Genomic DNA, 24879 nt, shown 5'->3' on the forward strand with positions numbered 1-24879 from the left:
GATCCACTTCCGGGGGAAAAAAAGATTGAACTTTGAACCCGGTTGCGAAAGTTCTTTCCTTTCCTGTTTCGGCTTTACTAGAGACACACACAGGTAAATTATCGCAGAATTGTTATCCAAATGAATCCTCATTCCCTTAAAGTATATATTGGCCCTTGTCTTTGTAATCGATAAACTAAACGTTTATAGCTAAGGAAAATGTGCGATTTGTCCGAAAATAGGTCTTGAAGTTTGTGGATTATACTACTTTAGTGTAGGCTGGAAAAAGCGATTTTCATCATCGCAAGGCCTGAGAATGTCGCTTGCTGGAGCACATTGAGTGGTATTCATGTAGAACTAGTTATTACAGCCATATTGTCCACAATGTCTTCACCCGTGTGCATCTTTGCTGCTGGGAAGTGGTATCTATGCCTTTTAATTGTACCGGAGTGTCATGTGGAGTGTAGCTTGCTCATGCCAACTGTAACCTTAGCTAGTTAGTTAATGTAACTAGCTTGCTGTCGCCGTGGTTGTACCGTGCTAGCCAGGTAGACTATGGGGCTACTGTAGTTTTTAGTCTTTATATTGTTGTGACAAGCACACATGGGTTCGTATGGAAATATTGTCGTTTTATACATTCTGGTGTCTGGTAGCTAATAAGGTAGCTAAGGTTAAGGCCACTCCACTGGCGTGTGTTGCCATGTGATGCTTGTAAATAACGTTAACTAGTAGTTACTGGTCAGTTAAGGTAATGGTTGACATTTTGCCAAGTGTTCTCATTGTGCACATAACTAGTGAGTGACACTTCAAATACAGCAATTCAAAAGCATCTTGTGGTGAAGTTATTTATCCATCCCCTACCAGGAGTCAGGATGTAGCCAGTTCGCTAGATATGGAAACGTTACTCTCTCCACCTGCCAGGCCTCAATCCGGGATCTTGCTTGGATGCTAATTCCAGGATTGGTAACTGATGCTTAAACTAAATGCTGACAAACGTGCTTTCCTTTGCAGCTATGGCACCTCGCAAGGGTAAGGAAAAGAAGGAAGAACAGGTCATTGCCCTGGGACCTCAGGTTGCCGAAGGCGAGAATGTCTTTGGAGTCTGCCACATCTTTGCATCCTTCAATGACACCTTCGTTCATGTCACTGACCTCTCCGGCAAGTAAGTACTGAAGGCATTAGAACGGTGCATGCTCGGCTTTGGAAAATATTAAATCTGTCTAGTGACCGAATACATTTTCAATCAACCTGCATGTTTCTTACAGCAATCGATGTCCATCACATTATTGTCTGTGCAGTGTTGTTCAGCTTTGGTTTGAAACGCTTTGCCCTAAACATGTCCCTGCACCTTCCAGGGAAACTATCTGCCGTGTGACTGGTGGTATGAAGGTGAAGGCCGACAGAGACGAGTCCTCCCCCTACGCCGCCATGTTGGCCGCACAGGATGTGGCACAGAGGTGCAAGGAGTTGGGAATCACTGCCCTGCACATCAAGCTGAGGGCCACTGGCGGCAACAGGTAATGAATCCCTCCCTCTGTTCACTGAAGCGCTTGTTGCTCCGTCAGACCTCGTCTTTTGTACATCCTTGTTGCACAGTGCTTGATGCAGCTAAATCGTTTTGGTAGGGCACATTGTGTCCTTTTGACGACTACTCTTGTTACCGCTGTAAATGGACAGATGAATTTAGAAGCGCAGTCTCTATTTTGCTTAGTCTTCTGAGTTGTGCAACTGGATTTGTCAATAGTCGGCTATGCATTAGATTTGTCTTTTGTGCAACAGTGTGAACGTTTGCATTTCAGAACCAAGACCCCTGGACCAGGAGCACAGTCTGCTCTCCGTGCCCTGGCTCGTTCTGGCATGAAAATCGGACGCATCGGTAAGCTTTAGCTCAGCCGCCCTGTCAGGAGAATCTGTTCTAAATTAGATCATTTATTTGATATACCAATGTTTCCCAACCCTCTCCTTGTACCAATGGATTGTCCCGTCCACATGTTAGTTAAAGCCCCTGCACTGACGGACGTGGCTGAGTCAACTAATCAAGGAGAGGGTTGGGAAACACTACCGTGTGTCTGCATATTTCATGCATCAAGGGTGAAATGTACTGGTTGTATGATGTTTTCCAGAGGATATAGATGTTTCAGTTGGGAAATGCTTTTTCTACTGGTCTTTGAATACTACCGTATTTTCCGCACTATAAGGCGCACTTAAAAGCCTTTCATTTTCTCAAAAAACGACAGTGCGCCTTATAATCCGGAGCGCCTTATGTATGGATCAATTGGTTAATTGGTTGATCCATACTGGTTGTACACGGCGCTCAAGGTGCTCTGTCAAAAATGTTTCAGTATGAAAAACCAATAAAAACAATTTAATAATAATGAAATGTTTCAGTACGACTGGTAAACTACAAAGCCGCACCACTTGCAGCATTACGGTAGCCAGTACACACCGGTATTGTGCTTACTCACAGTCCCACACCACTTGTGTGTGTATAAAGACCCCAAAATGGCACCTTTCAAGAGACACGCTTACGACGCAGAGTTCAAGCTCAAGGCTGTCGGTCATGCAGTAGAATATGGGAATAGAGCAGCAGCGAGAGAATTCAACATTAATGAATCAATGGTACGGAAATGGAGGAAGCAAGAAGATGACCTGCGCCAAGTAAAGAAGACTAAACAGAGTTTCCAGGGAACAAAGCGAGATGGCCACAGTTAGAGGACAAACTCGAACAGTGGGTTGTTGAACAGAGAGCAGCAAGTAGAAGCGTCTCTACAGTCACTATTCGAATGAAGGCAACAGCGCTAGCACGGGACATGACAATCGATGAATTTCGAGGCGGTCCTTCTTGGTGCTTTCGTTTTATGAAAAGACGTAATCTCTCCATCCGCACACGAACTACCGTCTCGCAGCAACTGCCAAAAGATTACCAAGAAAAGCTGGTCACTTTCCGCGCATACTGCAAAAATAAGATCACTGAAAAGAAGATCCGGCCAGAGCACATCACCAACATGGACGAGGTTCCACTCACCTTTGATATTCCCGTGAACCGCACTGTGGAGAAAACGGGGACCAGTACGGTGTCTGTACGTACCACAGGGAATGAGAAGTCATCCTTCACTGTAGTTCTCGCCTGCCAGGCTAATGGCCAGAAACTTCCACCCATGATTATTTTCAAGAGGAAGACCTTGCCAAAAGATAACTTTCCAGCCGGCGTCGTCATCAAAGCTAGCCCGAAGGGATGGATGGATGAGGAAAAGATGAGTGAGTGGCTGAGAGAAATTTACGTCAAGAGACCGGGTGGCTTTTTCCACACAGCTCCGTCCCTATTGATCTACGACTCAATGCGCGCCCATATCACCGATGCTGTCAAAAAACAAGTGAAGCAAACTAATTCGGAGCTTGCCGTCATTCCGGGTGGATTAACTAAAGAACTCCAGCCGCTAGATATTGGTGTCAACAGGGCGTTCAAAGCTAGACTGCGAGCTAAGTGGGAGCAGTGGATGACAGAAGGCGAACACACGTTCACCAAGACGGGGAGACAGCGCCGGGCGACTTACGCCACTATCTGCCAATGGATCGTGGATGCCTGGGCTGATATATCGGTCTCAACTGTGGTCAAAGCTTTCACGAAGGCAGGAATAATATCTGAACTGCCAGGCAACAGCAGCGACACTGACTCGGATAATGACGAGAGGGAGCCGGGCAGGTTGGATGCCGTAGTCGCCCAACTGTTCAATTCGGACACTGAAGAAGAAGAATTCGAGGGGTTCGTGGATGGGGAATGAACTGAAAAAGTGAGCTTTACGTGTTATATGTAACTGAACAATGTTGAGTTATGCACTAACGTTTGATTTAGTGGTATCAGACTGTTTCTTTTACTACGTGTTTACTGAATCAGGGAAAGGTTCCCCTCCACGTTTGGGAGAAGAGTGAGCAAGGCTGGGAGATATTGTTAATATGCACATTAACGTTTGAACAACATTACCATGGGAGTGAACGGAGTTGTCAGAACGCTTAATAAAGTTTGACTTTATCTGACTGTTTTGTTGACATTCCTTTTAGCACAGCTCCATCTAGTGGATGCATAACGCAACCCCAGTCAATTCGTTTGACTACAGTATCTTCTATTCTATGCGCCTTATAATCCGGTGCGCCCTATATATGAAAACAGTTCTAAAATAGGCCATTCATTGAAGGTGCGCCTTATAATCCGGTGCGCCTTATAGTGCGGAAAATACGGTACATGTGAAACAATTCAACTATTCTAGTGGCCTGTTTTGTTGGAGTCTCTTGAACAAGGTTGTGTAATTTACATGCATGCACTCGCATGCTTATGTCACAACCATGTCATTTGTACAACTTTTAGTCATATAGCAGACGCTCTTATTCAGCGTTACTTGAAGTTAGCGAGTCGCTCTGTCTCATGTCGGCCAAGTGTATGCGTCTGTTCAATGCCCTTCAGACAATATTCATTAAACATTTAAAAATGAGGATGTCAATGAATCAGGGATTCGATGTACAAGTCTGTTATGCATATGAAGACCAATGCTCGCTTTCTCCTTGCAGAGGATGTCACCCCTATTCCATCAGACAGCACCCGCAGAAAGGGAGGTCGTCGTGGGCGTCGTCTGTAAATGTGCTTTGAGTTTTTCACTCAATAAAAGGTTAATTCCAAACGCTGCTTTTGTCTGGTTCTTCAGTGTGTTTTCTATTTGTTGCAAGTCTTTCTAGGAAGAAAAATATATATATATTTATTTCCACACTGAGGATGGAATAATATTGTGGAAATTAGGGTCATGCCCTTTTAGTGTACAAGCTTTTCTGAAAAGTGCCTGAAATTTCAGCCTGTTTTGGTGGGATGGGGTTTTGGCCTGCCTGGGGACATCACCAGGTGATACATCGGTTAATAGACCAAAGAGTTCCAAACCTCAGCCACTAATGGTTAGTTTTCAGTTTTCCACTCTGACAGTCTTAGCGAGATTCTTGCTTGAGAAATTGCTCTTTGCTAAGAGACATTTTTTTGGACAATTTTTATTAAATAATCACAAGGTACTTAGGTACCCAGAAATGATTTGATGGTGAAATAAAATCTTGCTGAGCCACTGCATTGTTTTGCCAAAGCTTTGCTTTATTCCAGTTAATCCATACTGCCGGAAGTCGATTTGTTGGACCATTCAAAACGTGCCTCAATACCCCAATCCAAGCCTTTTAAATTAACAAACTTCCCATTTTATAGATAATTATTTACATAAGAACAAAATGTAATTTACATTTTAGTCATTTAGCAGACGCTCTTATCCAGAGCGACGTATAGTTAAGAGTGCATAAATTTTTCATACTGGCCCCCCGTGGGAATCGCACCCACAACCCTGGCGTTGCAAGCGCCATGCTCTACCAACTGAGCTACCGGAGGCCTGTAGCCTGTAATATTACTCTAGTGACAAACATTTCTGGTTGTACTACATACTCTTAATCCGTCTGGGAGAACCAGGATGTCTATCAGGAAAGGGGGATAACCTAGTCAACGGAATGCATTCAACCAAAATGTGTCTACAGCATTTAACCCAACCCCTTAATCGACGTCCGCGCCAAGGGCAGAACGGCAGATTTTTCTTCCTTGTTGGCTTGGGGATTTTAACCAGCGACCTATCAGTTACTGGCCCAATGCTCTTAACCGGGTTTCCCAAACTCAGTCCTGGGGCCCCCCTGGGTGCATGTTTCGGTTTTTGCCCTAGCACTACACAGCTGATTCAAATAACCAACTCATCAAGCTTTGATTATTTGCATCAAATCACGTTTTATTTGTCACATGCGCCGAATTCAACAGGTGTAGACCTTACAGTGAAATGCTTACTTACAAGCCCTTAACCAACAATGCAGTTTTAAGAAAGAATACAAAAAAAATGAAATAAAAGTAACAAATAATTAAAGAGCAGCAGTTAAATAACAATAGCAAGGCTATATACAGGGGTACCGAGAATGGGGAGTGCTAGGGCAGAAACCCTGCGCTAGGCTACCTGCCGCCCTTGAGTTTACACAGGCAGCCCAATTTATGATGATCTTTTTCATGTTTCTCTGCCCAGGCATTGCTGACGCATGCCAGATCTTACAACGCCTGGATAGGTATTTAACGTACCGGCTAACTATACTGAACAAAAATATAAACGCAACATGTAAAGTGTTGGTCCCATGTTTAATGAGTTGAAGTAAAATATCCCCAAAATGTTCCATACGCACAAAAAGCTTATTTCTCTAAAATGTTGTGCACAAATTTGTTTACATCCCTGTTAGTGAGAATTTCTCCTTTGCCAATATAATCCATCCACCTGACAGGTGTGGCATATCAAACAGCATGGTCATTACACAGGTGCACCTTGTGCTGGGGACAAAAGGCCACTCTTAAATGTGCAGTTTTGTCTCACAGCACAATGCCACAGATGTCAAGTTTTTAGAGAGCGTGCAATTGGCATGCTGACTGAAGGAATGTCCATCAGAGCTGTTGCCAGAGAATTTAATGTTCATTTCTCAACCATAAGCCACCTCCGTTTTAGAGAATTTGACAGTACGTCCAACCGGCCTCACAACCGCAGACAACGTGTAACCATGCCAGCCCAGGACCTCCACATCCGGCTTCTTCACCTGCGGAATCGTCTGTGGCCAGCCACCCAGACAGCTGATGAAACTGGAGTATTTATGTCTGTAATAAAGCCCTTTTGTGGTGAAAAACTCATTCTGATTGGTTGGGCCTTGCTCCCCAGCCAGGGTGGGGAGGGCATATAAAATCCATAGATTAGGGCCTAATGAATTTATTTCAATTGACTGATTTCCTTATATGAACTATTTGTAGCATGTTGTGTTTATATTTTTGTTCACTATACATGTTACAGCAATCTGTCACGTCGAATATGTGGTACGCAACCATTAGTTGATGCATGCAATGTCTGAGCAGGGGAACGCGACCTTTGTAACTGCTTTGTAGCGTAACTCGATTGGGTTATTATCCTTCATTGGCCATCTTTTTGACCTTTCGTCCAATGTACTAATCATTGGTTCCAAATAATTAAGCGTGGTGCATATTTTCAAGTAAATTACTAGAAATTATCTTTGGGAGATTTCTAAGTGTGACACTACTAGGGGAATACCACTGCCAGAGTCTATTATCCCTGAGGTGCAATTCATTTTGCAGCACATAGTAAAAACAATGGACACATTAACAACAAATACAGCAATATGTACACAAGAAATATACCCCTAAACCAGACAAGAATAGTAAATCCATACCTAAACGGTACACATTGAGGGATTGTAATTTACTCAAATGTTAGGTCCCATTAACACAAAACCTACTTCACTTTTCTCTAGTTAAGGAGCTGGTTTCCCAGACACAGATTTATCCTTAAAAAGCATACTCAATGGAGAATCTCAATTTAAATAGTTTTTAGTCCAGGATTAATCTGTCTGGGAAACCTGCCCTAGAAATTCCAACTAACCATTTGATCTATTGAACAAATCCATTGTTTTCGGTTAATCACAGATTGTCCATTATATTGACCAGATACTTAAGTGGCCACTCTGACAATGAAAATAAATGTTTTAAAAATGGAAGGCATTCGGGAGGCAAAATCAGATTGGATCGTTCTAGAGAAGGTAAATACGCGTGTGAACAACAGAACTAATAGTGTTTTTCTCAAAATTGCCGTGATGTCACGTCTCCTACTCATAGCAGTACACTCATGACAACCTTAGCATTAAGAAACTTATATTCGATCAAATAAGACACACGTAACAAATAAGTAGTTATTTTTTTTGTTAACCAAATTCGACAGTCTTATTGACCTCCATGCAAAAACTACTTGCTTGGTGAGCGAATAAATCGAAGAAAAAAAAGGCCTCCTACTGGAGAAGAGAGGTTCTGGTCACAGTTATCCCTCGCGTCGCTTCTTCCTCTGGGTTAGTCGCTGCAGACACCTAAATTATTGTATTTCCCCTTTGTGTTCAAGAAAATATGCCACCAACAACTGATGATGCTGATCAAGTCAGCCAATCAGAAATACTTTAATGAAACCAAACATGTCCAACCTGAACTTCCCTTATGAATCAGGGACTTTCCTTGAATTTGACCAATCTTACTTTCCCTTCTCCTCGGACAGATTATAAACTGTGTCTTGTTTTGGGTGAGCCATTTCAAATTGAAAACCAATTTAAAAGGTTGTAACAGAGAGACTGCCGCAGGATGTCTGAGCCACAGAGAGAGCGCCTCATCACAGCTCCCAGCGAGCAGACTGCAATTAATGTAGGAACTACATCAGGGTAAGGAATATTACATACTTTTTCTCTTGTCAATGTTTTTATTATAATTGTATAACATTTACAGGGTCATTTCAAATGGGCCATTTTGTTTATTTTATTCTTCCCGGGGGAAAGGAAACAATGATCAAACTGACAAAAAGTACTTTTTATTAGCCAGACTAAGCATTACCATCACCACAACGCTGGCTAAACGCCCATCTAGATATAAATAATTTTTTAGCAGTATTAGTTTTAATCTGTGATTACATAAATGTTGTCTATATATATGCTGATAGATTTTAGCATCGTTTTAATGTGATTTAGAATCTAGATTAATTCCTGAAATTTAAAATGGGTGTCTGCCCAGCAACCCCTGACGTCATTTTTGTTGTGAAAACAATTTACCATCATAAACAAGGCATGATTTAGTACGGTCTAGTAATTGATTAAAATCTTATTTATTTTTGCCACGTACACATTTATATTGTTTACTGTAATAGCGGAGTTATACGAAAAGTCCCATCCATCAGCCTTATAACAAAGCAATAAAGCATCCATCATATTCTCCATTTTATATTCTGTCTCCTTCACAGAGGGTCAAACAAGAGGGCCTTCAAGATAGCTGGTTTCACCCTCCTGGCCTGCCTGCTCATTGCTGGTCAGGCTCTGACTGCCTACTTCATCCTGGGCCAGAAGAACGACATTAAAGACCTGCAGGAACAGAGCAACTCCCTGAAGAAGGAGCTGGGTCATGGGCACGCTGGTGAGACTATGCTCCCCTCAGGACCTGGTCCTGTAATGTTCTAGTGTTAGCTAATGGCTATCACAGCTACACCCTTTATTTGAGGCCTTTTTAACAGGAAATGAGTGAACTAACACTCCACAAGATACTGCATCTTATTGTAGGCTAAACTTTGTAAATCTATAAGAAAGTTTCTCACTTTCTGTCTACAGCTGCTGTCCCCATGGAGCTGCATGTGCCGATGAACACCATGCAGTTGCTGACCGATGAGTCTGCTGATGAGGTCAGTCTTCAGCTATGGAAATTACGTGTTTAAACCATGATTAGCGTGCTTAACAGTCTCTTGAATATACCTTTATTCTCAGTTCTGTCTTTCTACTTCCCTTTCCAGGGGACATCTACCCAGGGGCCAAAGGAAGGTATGAAATGTTATTCATTGACATTTCAACTGTCATGCCAGTAAACCCCCCTTTCAAAGCTCCCCCAGCCCCCTCTTTCTCTCACTTCCTCTCTCATCATATAACATGTAGACACCTTTCATCCACACAGGACCAGGCTCTGCCACCCAGTGTCAGCTGGAGTCAGCAGGGTTGAAACCAGAGGGGCTTGAATCCTTCCGACCCCAGTGTGATGAGGGCGGCAACTACCTGCCCCAGCAGTGCTTGGACGCCAAACGCCTCTGCTGGTGTGTGGATGCCAGTGGGAAGCAGCTCTCTGGCACCCTAACCAATGGACCAGCTAGGTGCGGCGCCACATCTGGTAAGATCCTGTTTGAAGTTGAAAATAGATATATATATATTTTTTTATTATACTCAGATGTTGGGTCCCATAAACACAAGACCCACTTCACTCTTCTCTACTTTAGGGACTGGTTACCCAGACAAAGATGAATCCTTAAAAAGCATGCTCAATAGAGAATTTCCATTGGAATAGTTTTTTTAAAAAATCCAGGTGTAATCTTAATCTGTGTCTAGAAAATTGGCCCTAGAAGTTTCAACTAACCATTTGATCTCTTGAACAAGTGTATTATTTTTAGTTGCAGCAGAGACAAGTTATTTTAGTTCCCCTTTTTGTTCAAGAAAATCTTTCACTAACAACTGATGATGCTGATCAAGTCAGCCAATCATAAATACTGAAATGAAACCAAACAATTCCAACCTTAACTTCCCTTATGAATCATGGACTTTCCTTGGACCTGACCTGACCAGTCTCAGTTTCCCTTTCTTTGGGCTAGATAGATAGATATTCATGGATTTTTGTGAATTAATCCATGGTGATGAATGCTCTTAGATTATGAAGTATTCATACTAGGGCTGTCAGGGTTAATCCGTTAACTCAAATTAACTTTTTGTAATGTTATGGCACAATTTGTTTTAAATGCGATAATTCGCATTGTCTGAAAGCGTTTAAAATACACTGAAAACATCCTAAATACATAATCTATTCAGCAAAAAACAACAGTGCGATGTCAAAACTAGTTCACATTGAGGTTAGAGAAAGTGCTTGATCAATTTACCTGATTTTGCGTACCATTACTTGGAACAAAATCAATATTCTTGTAATGCTTTTTGTATAAAAATATCTTAAATTACAGTTCAATTCAAGCAAATTATGAATTTGCGATTAATCACAGCAAATCCTGCGATTAACTTGATTACATTTTGTAATAGTTTGACAGCCCTAATTCATACCCATTTTTACTACCTTTTGCAGCACTCAATCATGTGATGGCCATACATGACGTGATGCAGAGTGGTAAGTATCCTGTGGCAGGGACTCTTCCACTAAAATAGGAAGAAATTCATTGTTGACTTTTCTTCAAAACATGCCTTGTTTGTTTCTTCTGACTACATGTGTATGCTGTAAGGAACTATCTGGCTATTCTGTTGGTAATGTACATTTCTCTTTATTTACAGATGAGTAAAAACCATTGAGCTGTGAGGACCAGTAAAACTGTCCCATTACACATCATATCTACATTTAAGCACTTCCATTCGGAATACCCTGATTCTGTGGAAATGTTAAATAATCCAGCACAGGGATTTGGAAACTAACAAGTTCTCTTTTGTTGTATTTTCTCTATGGGTCTATTTAATTAACCTATGATATTTTATATAATAAGGCCAGGTGTACTAACTGCTGCTCACTGCTAACCATTTAAAAAAAACGGAGATTAGGCCAACCAAGATGTGTAACTGTCATTCTAGCTAATAAAATAAAGTCAAAATAAATGCCACTGAAATGAAACACTTTATTTAAAGGGCTGCCATATAATTGAAGTTTCATACCATTTCAAGTGTACAAACCAAAGCAAAAGAAAATGCACCACTCCATTTTGTCACTACAAGAACAGACTAACATACATCACCTGACATAGCAAACGTCATGTATGGGGGAAAAAAAGGAAAACCAATTATAAATGCTCTGGTGTTGGTGACTTCTCATTTCACTGTTCCTGACAGTTTTTTAGATTGCATGTTAATGTTGAGAACATTAATAACAGTGACGCATCTCATTCCATTAGGCTCTCCAACATCTGTCAGTCTGGTGATAATGGCAGTGGTTTTCAAACCTCTCCTCGGGGATCCCGAGAAGTTTCTAAATGTAGCCCTGAAATAACTCACCTGATTCTGATTCACCGATTCAATGGCTTGATGATTAGTTGAACCAGGTGTGGAATATTTAAAATACATGGAATGGCTGGGGGTCCCAGAAGCGAGGTTTGAAAAACCCCTGAGCTAGGAGACTACAACCCACTCTCTAAGGACAATATCATTCATCTAATAGTGCATGGCTCAAGATTGGGCCTAGTAAACAAGTATTGTGGTAAATCTGAAACTTGTCCCATGTAGTACGTCCTGGCTGAGAAGGCAGTACTGGACATTAATATAATTGCAATGCCTGATCCAGATGTCCAGGGTTATATCAGTTGGTATACGGATTTACTTTGCTAAATCACAGGAACCCCTGCCAGGACCACCTGACCAACATGGATGCAAACTGCAGGTCGATAGTTCCCCTGTAGAGGTCCCTGTGTACCATTATATAGACTGCATTGTGATGTACTCAGTGTACAGAACTATCAAGCAGACACTAAAGACTGGTATACTAGGAGCAGGTCAATATGGGTTTACAGTGACCTAAAAGTCAGAACATAGGCAGAGAACTTGCTAGGGACAGATTAGTAGATATTGACATAATATTATCATAGTCATGTTTAACATATGGGTACTACAGTATGTTATAAATATCATTTGGGTATAATAACAAGGTTAGATGGTTGATCTACAAGCAAGACTAAATAGAAAGCTGTCCTGAGGAAAATAAAACCTCCCCCCTACAAAGAACCCATTGCATAAAAGGAACAATGTTATCTTTCCAGTTAATATACAAAATATAAGTCCCTCCATGAGTATTGCACACATTGCAAGAGATGATTGTAAAGATGTGATGCATAATTCAAGCAACCATGTTGGTTTTTCCTACATTTCTCCTCACAAACACACATATCATTTTTCTGAGTTCAGTACCATTTTGCAATCTAAAATTGAAGGCTTTGGAGTGGGGTAATTCAATTGATCTTTTTGAGGGGGCAAGGGGGTGGTTTATTGGTTCAGTGATCCATCTTCTCCCCCAGAACCAGGGCTGCTATTTGCCGGGTCCTTTTAGAGAGTTGAAAAAGTCTTTCAGGGTTTGCTCGATGTTGGGCACTCCAAAGTTTTGAGCTGCAAAGACGCCTGTGCAAGTCCCAAGGATCACGCCCAAAACCGCGGAGGATCGCAGCCTAGACACGATATACCCTGCCAAGAAGCCCTTAAGGAAAGGAGAGGCCAGCACACTGCCACCCTGGAACAACAAAAAGTCACCCTCATGTTTGAAACACACAACAAACAGGTATGGGGTTGTTCTTCTGAGGCCCATCTGACCGTTTGACAAGATGAATGGAAAAAGTGTACTCCATCTGCACATAAACAGACCTGATCTATAACAACTACAGAAAAGTGAGGGTTTGTATGAGGTCATGTTTGCGTGAGCCTGAGGCCTGCATGTGTGTGTCAGACATCTGACTGCTCACCTGTGGGATCCCAGCCTGTACTTCCTTCTCCACACGCCGCTGAATGTCCTCTAGCTGGTCCTTAAGCTCTGCCAGGTCCTTCAGCTGTCTCAAGGGGTCCTGTTGTAGTACACGTCAAAGGTAAATTATCAACAGCAAGCAAAGCATGATACATATCAAACATGATTTTAGTTAATATATGAATCTTCTATAAATATGTGTGGTTGGTCATATCCTGAGTGCCTACTGATAACTGAAAAAAATCTATAATGACAATATTAAGAGACAGAATAAAGCAGAATCAAGTAATTCTTTGGTACAAAATGTGTGCCCCAAAACAAGAAAACAGGGCCAGCCCGCCCGCCCATTAGGCAGGATTAGGCGGCCGCCTTTGGCGGCAGATCGACGAGGGCGGCTTTTTCTGTGCTAAACTGACCAAGACTCACATCATTCTGCCGAGAAACAATGACAATGTCTGTCAACCAGTGGCATATGGGCTTTTATCAGCCTGTGATAAGCAGTGCCCACTTCGTCAAAGTCAAGGGCGCAAAATATTTCACTTGTCTATTCCCAGCCCGCCTCTCCAGGGTGCCATTGGAGAGACGCATCGCTGCGGCGCTCCACCAACGTTCCGTCAAAGAAATCATCAAACATAAATCATGTAGCAGATACAGCCTATGGTAGAAAGAGTATGGTGTGTTCTGTAGCCTACAGGCTGGAGATAAAATGTATGATAATGTAATGAGATGGAGACTTTTTACATCATGCAGGTTTCTCAGATCAAATAGCCTAACCTAAATGGCGCCCAATCAAATAAACAAACGCACTGCCATGTTAAACAACATATCCTAAAAACAGGCCAGGTCAAAGTAAAATGGACAATATGGAATTAACAATCAGGATACTCACAACTGCTGTCCAGGAGTTTCACCCCATAGGCTAAATTGTCATGGTTTAAAGTTGGTATCCGTATATTTTTGATAAGCTGATCATAGCAAAAAAATGTAAATATTTCTGCATTTCGGCTGTGTAAACACATTGACTCTTTTTGCAAATAGGCTCAGCATAACTCCTGATAAAGTTGGGAGCTGATATTCAGAGCTTAAATAGCCAAATTGATTAGTCACAGGAATCAGGACTAATAAAGCCAATGCAACTGCCTGTTATACAAACGGTAGGCCTAACACATGGATAGATGGGCATTCATAAAATTCCATTGGGGCTCCAAGTGGCGCAGCGGTCTAAGGCACTGCATCACAGTGCTAGAGGCGTCATTACAGACCCCGGTTCGTGATCGAGAGTTACACATGGCAGCGCACAATTGGCCCAGCGTCGTCTGGGTTAAGCAGTTTTTTTGGGCTAATCGCGCTGTAGCGACTCCTTGTTGCGGGTGAATGTGTTTCCTGCGGCGGGTGTTAAGAAGCGCGGTTTGACGGGTTATGTTTCTGGAGGATGCATGACTCGACCTTTGCCTCCCGAGCCCGTTGGGGAGTTGCAGCGATGAGACAAGATCGAAATTGGGGATAAATTGCAGGCTGGCATGGTATGCTACACCCCAGTAAGCACGGACCAATGCAAACGTCTTTTTTTTGTGCAGTCCGGACCAGCCTTGACGTCTGTTTGGTTCAGGTTTTATTTGGTCTGGCTCAGCCTTGATTTGGCCCAAACATAGACCTCTATGTTTGATTCAGTTTTGGTGTGGTCCTGACCGGCCTTGATTTCAACATCCATGAACATTGATTTTTGGTCCGATCCAGACCAAATCTGAACCAATCATAGACGTCGGTCTGGACCAACCTTGATTTGGCCCAAACATAAACGTCACAGATGGTTGGTAGCGACTCAACTGGGGAGGACCGGCTCATGGTAATGGCTGGAGCTGAATCAGGGGAATGGTATCCCTCCCCTCAGCAGCCTCCTGTGATGGATGTCCATGTTTGGTTCAGATTTGATCCAAACATATACATATATAAATTACGTATTTTCGCCTTTCATTCAGAACCTAAATTTAACCTAACTTCAACGTCTGGAAAATACGAATTTTCAACGTCCTTTTGCTTACTGGGACTATTCTAGTTTTGGTCGCCCCTCGGCAATGCGTGTTAATGTAGTTAACGTTACTGTTTTACTTTCTTGATGGACTATTGATTACTCTAGACTAGGGTACACAGCACAGTTTGACAGCTCATGGAAATTATACAGGCAGTAAATATGGCTTATGAGTAGAGTATCGTGTTTCTATTCTACATTCTTACAGACATCATACCCAGCATAATAACGGCAGCAGTCGCCTAATGGACCAGTAAGTCAGGTTGCTGATACGAATGTAATGTTTAGTTAGCTAGCTAGCTAGCAAGCTAGCGTGACAGCTCCTCCGCAAAAACATAACGTTAGCAAAATAACGGTCATGGTATCTACACTGAACAGACCTGAAGGTAACTAACGTTAATAAACAAGTGCTACAACTGCGAATAAAAGCCCAGATTTTAACTCCCCAATTTACGGCACTAACCTTGTCGTCCGCCATGTCTTCAAATCAATGCTCCTTCAGTCTGTGCCACAGACTTATGACTGGGCTCGATTTTCTTTCCTGCTCGAAGGCATTTTGTTATTGATTTTATTTTTATTTAACCTTTATTTTATCAGAGAGTCATACTGAGTCCAAGGTCTATTTTACAAATGAGCCCTGAATTACAGAAATTACCAAATGCAAGCAGAAAGAAGACGAGGACATAAAAAACAAACACATTCATCAAGGTCCTCAATAAGCTTTCTGAATTGCCATGCTAAGAGGCACTAAAACATCCCATCAGAATGCCGTGATTCTGGAAGACGTGTGACTGAAATCAGTGCCGAATGTTTTTACTCTGCTTTCTTGCTACATCGGTGTTGCATTATTGTCACGATGTGTCAATGTTTTAGATCTAGCTATCTTTATGACATTGAGGCCATTCCTGTAGCATGTGCACAGGTAACAGGACATGCCCGGCATGTTTTATTATTAGTACAAATCAACTAATTTGAAACCATTAATAATTTTCGGAGTTGGACAAACTTTTTTGAAACGAGGGCAAATTTGTATTTGCCTGGCTACGCAACTCCTTGCTCCGGCCAAACGCAAAGCCACGTTCACTGACGTTAGTTTCGTCTCATCAATGAAGTATGTAGCCAACCAGAGATATAAGAGAAAGGAGGAGATAGTAATCCCATTGTGCAATGAATGGAGAAACGTATAACGCCACACCTAGCAGACTGTTGACCAATCGCGTTCAAGTTGTCATGCTGCGTCAAGCGGTTGCTAAGCCAATTATCACCCAATCCATTCTCAAATGCAGCGTTCAAAACAACTGGGAGCTCGGAAATCTCCGACTTCTGACTTCAGGGCTTTCAAGACAACTAGGAACTGGGAAAAAAACGAGCTCCAACTGGGAAAAATATTTTCAACAGTCATCCAACTCAGGAACTCTGGCCTCTTTCTAGAGCTCAGACTTTCTGACCTGAAGATCACTGACGTCCTTATTTGACCTCATATTTTTCAGAGTTCTCAGTTGTCTTGAAAGCACCGAAAGTCAGGGCATTGGTGCTTTCAAGAGAAATGGATTGATGATCTTCAGGTCAGAAAGTCGGAGCTCTAGAAAGATAACTGAGTTTCCGACATGGAATTCCGAGTTGAATGACCATTCAAAAAGATTTCTCAGTCAGAGCTCGTTTTATTTCAAGTTCCCAGTTGTCTTGAAAGCATTTACATTTTAGTAATTTAGCAGACGCTCTTATCCAGAGCAACTTACATGAGCAATTAGGGTTAAGTGCCTTGCTCAAGGGCACAGACAGATTTTTCACCTAGTCGGCTCGGGGATTAGAACCAGCGACCTTTCGGTTACTGGCACAACGCTTCGGAACCACTAAGCTACCTGCCGCCCCCTGAAGTCAGAAGTCTGAGATTTCCGAGTTCCCAGTTGTTTTGAACACAGCATATGAGTCTAGAAACCTGCCTGTTTCCCTCGAAAGAATGTGTAATGGCACGATTCCAAAGCTATACGATATTACAGAGAACAAGGTGATTATCTCACATCTCTGAAAAGATTTGTAATGTTGTACTTCTTGTTCACAAAATAGAGCCCCACAGTGGAGGTGTCATAGTACCCATAAAACATAGCGGTCAAAGGTCTGTGTTTCGTGTAGGCTTACCCCTGCCATGATGTTTCGATAACCATGTAAATCTCTCTTGGACAAGGTGACTTTTATCAATATATTCATCTCTATTTACTGTCAGATTCGAAAATGCTAATTAGCATCAAAGTAGACATCATGCAAAACTACAAATCTCGCAAGCTCCTGCACGTCATCGCTAGCTGACACCTTTGCTAACAGGAATTGTGTCAATTTCACAGAATTGTCCATTTTTAAAAAATGTAACCAATTCATTCATTACAACATTTAGCTAACATTAGATAGTTAATCCAGAGATTCTTACCTTTGCCTCGATTTATCAGTCTCCTCCAGATCCTCATGGCATTTGTAGTTCTATATTGTAATGACCTGACTAGATCATAGAAGAACAACTGTCCAGACAGAGGATTGAGTTTACGAATGGACGGTTTATTAAACCAACTTTATACAGGCTACTGTTTGGCCGTAGCCCACGCCAAATAAATGAAAGATAATACACAAGCCAATCGTGACCTTCTCTTGTGAAGCCCAGACGTAAAAAGAGAGAGAACAAAGGCTAAACCTGGTCTTAACTTCCAATGCTCCATCCCCCTGCCCAACCCCTCTCCACGCCACTCCGCCAACCGCCAGGATGCCCGGCATCAGAACATTCCAGGCATTCCCGTGATTGGCAGATAGCAGGTTGATTGACATGTCGGACCCCGCGAACACTGGGTACTGGTAGGTACAACACAACCATCTACTAGCCTAACACATAACACACAGCTGTCTGTGCGGGTCGCTACACAGCCCCCCACCACAAAGTCCCTCGTCCCCGAGGAACAAACAAAGTCTCTGAAGCGACCCGGAGGTCTCCTTTGCCTGCGTGGCTGTGATGGCCGCATAGTGCCCCTCTGGGAACCAGGGGATGAAAGCAAGGACATGGGGGGACAAGGAAGCGGGAACGGGTAGCCACAGTCCGTGGCTCTGGGGAACCACGCGGTGACACAGGGGAGTGGGCTGTCTGGAGCCTTGTCTGCGGCACCTGGGGGTGGGTGCCTGGAGAATGTCATTGCCAGAGAGGGGGAATTGTGGGGGTTCCTGGGGTTTGGGGAGAAGAGGCCCCTCTATATGGGGCTAACCTGTCCCGGTGCAGTGTCACCTTTCTCCCCCTGGGAGGAAGCTGCACCCGGTAAACAACCTCCCCTACCCTCTCCAGGACACTGCAGGGTCCCACCCAGTGACTGTCCAACTTGGGGCATCTGCCTTTTTTCCTTAGCGGGCTGTAGACCCAGACCAGCTCCCCAGCCACAAAGTGCCTTCCCGGGTGTGCACGTCATAGTTCCTCTTCTGCCTCACACCTGCATTCAGCAGCTGCTCTCGGGCGAAGGTGTGGGCTGTCTCCAGGCGGTCCTGGAGTCTCCGGGCATACTCCGGCCCGGGGAAACATGAGGGCTATCCAGGGGGCCGACCAAACGCCATGTCCGCAGGGAGTACGGATCTCTCTCCCCAGCATGAGGAGGGCAGGTGTGCAGGAGGTGGAGTCTTGGACAGCGGAGCGGCATGCCATGAGGACCATAGGCAGGTGCTTGTCCCAGTCACGCTGGTGTTTGGAAGAGACGATGGCCAGCTGCTGTCCAAGCGTTTTGTTGAAGCGCTCCACAAGGCCATCACTTTGAGGATGGAGAGGAGTAGTGCGGGTCTTGTGCATACCCAGCCTCTCACACATGGTGGCGAACACACGGGACTCAAAGTTTCTGCCTTGGTCGCTGTGGATGGACTCTGCAGCTCCAAACCTGCTGAACATCCCCGCTGTCAGGGCGTCGACGATGGTCTCTGCCTCCTGGTCAGGCAGAGCATAGGCCTCGGGCCATTTTGTGAAATAGTCCATGGCCGTGAGCACCCAGCGGTTTCCACTGTCTGTGGTGGGGAACGGCCCAACTACATCCACTCCCACCCTCTCCATGGGAGCCCCCACTGGGAACTGTTGGAGCTGAGCATGGAGCGGCCTGGGGGGCCCTTTCTCGCTGTGCAGTTGTCACAGCGGCGGCAAAAGTCTTCCACATCCCTCTTGTGCTGCCCCCCAGTAAAAGCCCTGACGGAGGCGGCGCAGTGTTTTTGTGACCCCAAAGTGTCCAGTCCCCACCCCCCATGAGTACTCTGGAGCACAGCCTCCCGCAATGCTTTTGGGACCACCACCTGCCACCTCTCCTCCCCCGTAGCTGACTCCTTCCATGCCCGCTGTAACACGCCATCAGCCAGCCGCAGTCGCTCAAACTTTGACCACAACCCTTTGGTCGCGAGTGAGAGTGCTGTCACCTCTTCCCATGGTGGCCTCACCTGCGCCTCTACCCACTGTAGCACTGGCTGTAGGTCTGTGTCCCGTCCCTGCTGCTGCCCCCATTCAGCCACGTCGACAGTCTGCAGCTCACAGCAGACAGGCCCGCTCGCCCGACACACTGTGGCACAGACCCCCTCCTCTGCACACAGCTCTCTCTCCCGTCCCTCTCTCCGTTCACAGTGGCGGCAGCCGTCTGCAGTACAGGGCCGGCAGGGACATGGCGTCGGCGTTGGAGTGGCGTGCCCCTGCCCTGTGCACCACCGTGAAGTCATACGGCTGAAGCTCCTCCAACCAGCGTGCCACCTGCCCCTCTGGCTCTCTGAAAGACATGAGCCACTGGAGAGCAGAGTGGTCAGTCCTTACAGTAAAGGGCAGACCACCCAGGTAGTACTTGAAGTGTTTGACCGGAAGCCACAACAGCCAAGAGCTCCCGCCCGGGTGACACAATGTGCGGCGCTCATGTTTGTCAAATGTTTTGCTGAAGTACGCCACCACTCTCTCCCCCTCTGGCCCCACCTGGGCCAGCACCCCCACCCATGCCCACATTGCTCGCGTCTGTGTCCAGGATAAAGGGCAATGTGAGGTCAGGGGGGCGAGCACGGGGCCTCGATCAGTGCACGTTTGAGGGTGTTGAACGCCTCCTCACACTCCACTGTCCAAGTGAAAGCCTTGTCCTCCATGGTGCTGATCCCCTCCTTCCCCACTCGGTGGCCCAAGAAGGACACCTCTCTCCTCATGAAGTGGCACTTCTCGGGGTGGAGCTTCAGACCTGCGGCAGCCACCCTCTCCAGCACACACCGTAGCGCCCCCAGGGCTGACTGGAAGGAGCTGCCATGGGCCAGGATGTCATCGAGGTATACCAGACACTGCTGTCGGGGGATGCCATCCAGCACCCTGTCCATCAAACGCTCAAAAGTAGCTGGAGCGTTGCACAGGCCAAAGCACAGGACCTTGAACTGCCAGTGTCCTCTGTTAGTGGAGAACGCAGTTTTGGCTCTGGCCTCTGGGGAGAGGGGCACCTGCCAGTAGCCACTGCGGAGGTCTAGTGAGGAGAACCAGGAGGACCCCTAACCAGGTCCAGCGACTCATCGATACGTGGTATGGGGTATGAGTCCTTCCTGGTTACCTCATTCAGCCGCCTGTAGTCCGCACAGAACCTCAGCTTGCCCCCTTCTTCGGAACCATGACGACTGGCGCCGCCCAGGGGCTGTCTGAGGGCTCAATGAAGTCTGCCCGCTGCATCTCCAACACAGCCTTGTCTGCCGCCTCCTGGCGTGCCAGCGGGATACGGCGGGGACGCATCTTGATAGGTCGAGCATCACCTGTGTCGATCTCATGCTGCACCAGAAGAGTCTGACCCACCTCTTCCTCACTCAGCGCAAAGCTGTCTCTGAATTCAAACAGCAACTGCCACAACCGTTCCTGCTGCTCGGGGTCAAGACCAACACAGTTCCTCCCCCATATCTCCCTCACTGCAGACAGTGTCCTCTCCCCTCCCATCTGGGGTAGCTGGGCTGGGGGCGCGGCCCCGGGCTCACAGAGGCGGTGTCATGGAGGTAGCTGGGGAATGTAACACAACGCCATAGGTGACAGGGGGGCTGGGGAAAAGTCACACACAGATGTGGGGGAGGGGGGCAGCCATGAGTCTCTGCTGCTTTAACTGTTGGAGTAAAGGGTTTGTTGGGTTGAGTGAATGTGACATTAGGGGGCCATGGTGACCTCCGGCCCTCCCTGGAAGCTCAGTGTGCCCCTATTTAGGTCTAACTGGCAGCCTGTGCTCCTAAGAAAGTCCAACCCCAGGATACAAGGGTCCTGCACAGCCGCCACCCACACAGGATGACGCACAGTCCTGCCCCCTACTGTCAGAGTCATTATTCCCTTCCCTTTCATGGGTGCCAGCTCACCTGTGACTGTGCGGAGCTGCACAGTTGTAGGCTCACACTGAGTCCAACCTGGCACAATATCTGGCCTCACCAGGGGTTACTGTGGACCCAGTGTCCACCAGGGCGGAGCAGGGCACCCCCTCCACAGTGACAGGGACATGACAAAAGTCCCCAACACAGGTCCGGCCCACCACAACAACAGGCTCCATCCGCTTGCCCACGTCTGCTTCTGGGGAAGTGGAGCCTTGCTTCTCCGTCTGTGCCGGTGGGCTCCTCCTGAAGAAGATGGTGGTTGGGATAGAAAGCCAGGGGTCCGCACTACCCGGTCTATGCGGACCCCGAGCCGTTTCCCTGAGCTCTGGGGACATGGGGCAATCTCTGCGCAGATGGCCTGGCTGGCCACAACCCCAGCAGACCCTGGGACCAGGGCATGTGTTTCGTGCCGCCTGTAGCGTCACAGCACGAATGAGTTCTGTCATTTCAGCCACCCATGCAGGCTTTTCCGGCTCCGGGCTGCTCTGCCCCCCAGCTCGCACAGAGGGTCTGTCTCCCTGCACCCCCACCAAAGCCCCAGCTGAAGCCCCAGCCCACACCAGCTCCCTCTCTAAAGCCATCTCCAAGGCTACCTGCAATGACTCAGGATGAGCCAGCTGGGTCTGTATGCGCAGCTCCGTAGGAGAGAGCGCCTGTATGAACTGGTCCCGTGCTAGCTCGCTCTGCACGGAGGGGGCATGTGAGCATATGCCCGCTGAGAGAGGCTCTCAATGTCATTAGCTAGCACCCGTAGAGGCTCTCCAGGCTGCCTGCGTCTATTACTCAGTTCGGAGCGCAGTAGCCCGGGCTGTACACACTGTCCATAGCGCCTCCTCAGTGCTCCCACTAAAGCAACATAATCACGTCTGTCCTCGGGGCTAATCAATATCAAACAGGCCAGAGCTTCATCCGTGAGGCATAAAGCCAACTGCAGTGCCCTTTCTTCATCCGACCACCCCCTACAATGAGCTAACAGTTCAAACTGAGCATGAAATGCTTCCCAATCCGCCTTACCGGAATACTTCGGGGTCTTAATAGATACGGGCGCAGCCGGGAACGGCGCCGCCATGTTTGTTTACATCCTGAGCCCCCGATTCCTCGTCCCGCCGCGTCGACGTCACCCCTTCGGTCCGCCCACCAGAATCCCCCGCGAAACGCAGTCGACGAAGCACTCATGCCCGCTTCAGCCGCCATCACTCTAACGCCCTCCCTCAAGCGGCCTCTGGGCTCCGATGCCCTGGCGATCTCCTCAGCCAGAACCCCCGACGTCCATGCACACGCACCTCCTTGGCCATAATCGTCCCCTACCTCCACCTTCACTTCGGATTCCCTCGAAGCATCTTCAACCCCGTTCTCACCTACGGTAGCTAGCCACAGAAGTCAGCTAGCTAGCTGGCTAACTTTTATCAACGTTTTTACTTCTGACACCAATGTAATGACCTGACTAGATCATAGAAGAACAACTGTCCAGACAGAGGATTGAGTTTACGAATGGACGGTTTATTAAACCAACTTTATACAGGCTACTGTTTGGCCGTAGCCCACGCCAAATAAATGAAAGATAATACACAAGCCAATCGTGACCTTCTCTTGTGAAGCCCAGACGTAAAAAAAGAGAGAACAAAGGCTAAACCTGGTCTTAACTTCCAATGCTCCATCCCCTGCCCAACCCCTCTCCACGCCACTCCGCCAACCGCCAGGATGCCCGGCATCAGAACATTCCAGGCATTCCCGTGATTGGCAGATAGCAGGTTGATTGACATGTCGGACCCCAGAACACTGGGTACTGGTAGGTACAACACAACCATCTACTAGCCTAACACATAACACACAGCTGTCTGTGCGGGTCGCTTACAATATGATAGCCACATTAGCAACTAATTAGCATTTCATTTGTTGGCGGTAAATACAGGGAAATATATTGATAAAAGTTACCTTGTCCTAAAGAGATTTACAAGGTTATCAAAATGTCACGTCAGGGTAAATTACACGAAACACAGCACTTATTTTAAGTGTTTCTAAAATCCCCTATGGGAAAAAAGAATGGTGGAAAAACGATTGGAACCATTTCGCTGTCTGATCCCTAGGTTTTATGGGTATTATGACTCATACTGTGGTGCTCTATTCATGCTAATGTTGGGTTTTTGAGCTAGCACCCAATACACTCCAATTCACTCCTTGAAGGAGTGCTCTTCTTGTCCCAGAATCGCCCATTGACGACGCATGGGCAAGTACACAATGGCGTTAATGCAATTCCAATGGAGTTTCCCATCTCCTCAAAAGTATCTCTGAGCGAACATAGAGCAGAGGAATAATTCAGTTTTGTCGTCAGGCAAACTTTGTATCACCTGCATAGAATGACCGCGCAGCGCGCGCTCTCTCCTCATCATGTGCCATCAAGGGGTTCATGCTACGCGCGAGCTGGGAGGTGGTTGTCACGGCAACCCAAGTGGAGGTTAGAAAAGGATGACGCAAGCTGGCTGGACGATGACGGATAGTGTGACCCTTCAAGAGGTGGATGCTGATTAAGGTGGACCATAGAAATAATGTAGAATGGAACTATAGACCATGTGGTGCCAATGGCAGTCATAAATGTTTTTCACTTTCCGTATAATCATGCTCAGTACAATTTATGCTAGGCTATATGCAGCTAGGGAGTTTAAAATAAATGTAATTCATCCATTCATCAGATTCTACTGGCCAGACTGACATATACAATCTCTCTGCCTTACATTGCCCTGCTGAGCCAACCTAGAACATGGCCCCTAATTTTTGCTCTGTTGATTTGTGGAGACTGGGATAATGATCACTTTACTGCCAGATTAATAGCCATCAGTTTAATTACACTAAAACATTACATCTAGGGAAAATAGATGGGTTTAGAAAAGCTGCAGCAATTGCTGTCAAGGGAGGCTGTTTATAGAACACCCTTTCTCCCAATGCCTTAGCATAGAGATGCAACCATTAGGAAAGTGAAGATTTACAGTAGCCATTCCTGTATTCTGTAAAAATTAAATGTTGCTGGCATTGCTATCAAAAAGCACTCTCAATGTTGTCCTCTCAAATATTTATTTTTCCAGTAGACCATGACAGATGCGGGTTCTTTGTGTGGGAGAGATTTATGTCACTAATCTTCCTGAGACATCCCATTTACACAGAGAGGTGTGTGTATCCCATCTCAAATTGAATTAAATCCTATTAGAGCTCCCTCGCTACAGACACTAGATATAGGCTACACCAGTCGCATGAACTGTTTGAGAAAGTGTGTTTGTTTTGGTTTCTGTATTATTGCCATTTTATTGGCCTCCATGTTCCGGTAGTAATGTATTTATTCTATATTCTAGAAAAGTATGATTTTGTGTCTGTTTGCTGGTCTGCACTTCGCCCTTATCCTTAAAGTACCTTTTCTTTG

The 24879-nt window shown here is 45.7% G+C and overlaps 3 protein-coding genes across 4 annotated transcripts; 2 read left to right on the plus strand and 1 right to left on the minus strand.

Annotated features, from left to right (window-relative positions):
- On the plus strand, positions 1 to 4652 carry LOC121541964 (40S ribosomal protein S14). The gene is made up of 5 exons (XM_041851376.1): positions 1 to 93; positions 991 to 1141; positions 1335 to 1496; positions 1779 to 1855; positions 4543 to 4652. The coding sequence occupies exons 2-5, from the start codon at positions 993 to 995 to the stop codon at positions 4608 to 4610; spliced, it is 456 nt and encodes a 151-aa protein (XP_041707310.1). The 5' UTR covers positions 1 to 93; positions 991 to 992; the 3' UTR covers positions 4611 to 4652.
- A 3440-nt stretch (positions 4653 to 8092) lies between these two features.
- LOC121541961 lies at positions 8093 to 11243 on the plus strand. Its single transcript, XM_041851373.2, has 7 exons — positions 8093 to 8286; positions 8859 to 9028; positions 9220 to 9290; positions 9399 to 9426; positions 9557 to 9766; positions 10721 to 10762; positions 10924 to 11243. The coding sequence occupies exons 1-7, from the start codon at positions 8210 to 8212 to the stop codon at positions 10929 to 10931; spliced, it is 606 nt and encodes a 201-aa protein (XP_041707307.1). The 5' UTR covers positions 8093 to 8209; the 3' UTR covers positions 10932 to 11243.
- Positions 11239 to 23834, minus strand: LOC121541963 (SLC35A4 upstream open reading frame protein-like). 2 transcript variants are annotated; one of them, XM_041851375.2, is made up of 4 exons: positions 23816 to 23834; positions 15574 to 15651; positions 13083 to 13181; positions 11239 to 12853 (listed from the first exon to the last, which is right to left on the minus strand). In XM_041851375.2, exons 2-4 carry the CDS (start codon positions 15586 to 15588, stop codon positions 12656 to 12658), a joined length of 312 nt encoding a protein of 103 aa, XP_041707309.1. In that variant the 5' UTR covers positions 15589 to 15651; positions 23816 to 23834; the 3' UTR covers positions 11239 to 12655. The 2 variants fall into 2 exon arrangements, with proteins under 2 accessions (XP_041707309.1, XP_041707308.1); XM_041851374.2 differs by lacking the exon at positions 23816 to 23834 and adding an exon at positions 16117 to 16187.
- Positions 23835 to 24879: the final 1045 nt, after the last annotated feature.

Source organism: Coregonus clupeaformis, unplaced genomic scaffold, assembly GCF_020615455.1.
Source record: "Coregonus clupeaformis isolate EN_2021a unplaced genomic scaffold, ASM2061545v1 scaf0199, whole genome shotgun sequence".
NCBI lineage: Eukaryota > Metazoa > Chordata > Actinopteri > Salmoniformes > Salmonidae > Coregonus > Coregonus clupeaformis.

What these genes read in the sequence shown, in the direction of transcription:
- LOC121541961 (XM_041851373.2), top strand. Translation starts at nt 8,210, where the DNA reads ATGTCTGAGCCACAGAGAGAGCGCCTCATCACAGCTCCCAGCGAGCAG. An exon ending in GCTGGGTCATGGGCACGCTG is followed by an intron (nt 9,029 to 9,219) that starts GTGAGACTATGC and finishes TTCTGTCTACAG; the next exon opens with CTGCTGTCCCCATGGAGCTG. An exon ending in TAGGTGCGGCGCCACATCTG is followed by an intron (nt 9,767 to 10,720) that starts GTAAGATCCTGT and finishes TACCTTTTGCAG; the next exon opens with CACTCAATCATGTGATGGCC.
- LOC121541963 (XM_041851375.2), bottom strand. An exon ending in TACAGGCTGGGATCCCACAG is followed by an intron (nt 12,854 to 13,082) that starts GTGAGCAGTCAG and finishes TTGTTGTTCCAG; the next exon opens with GGTGGCAGTGTGCTGGCCTC.
- LOC121541964 (XM_041851376.1), top strand. Translation starts at nt 993, where the DNA reads ATGGCACCTCGCAAGGGTAAGGAAAAGAAGGAAGAACAGGTCATTGCC. An exon ending in AGGGCCACTGGCGGCAACAG is followed by an intron (nt 1,497 to 1,778) that starts GTAATGAATCCC and finishes TTTGCATTTCAG; the next exon opens with AACCAAGACCCCTGGACCAG. An exon ending in CATGAAAATCGGACGCATCG is followed by an intron (nt 1,856 to 4,542) that starts GTAAGCTTTAGC and finishes TTCTCCTTGCAG; the next exon opens with AGGATGTCACCCCTATTCCA.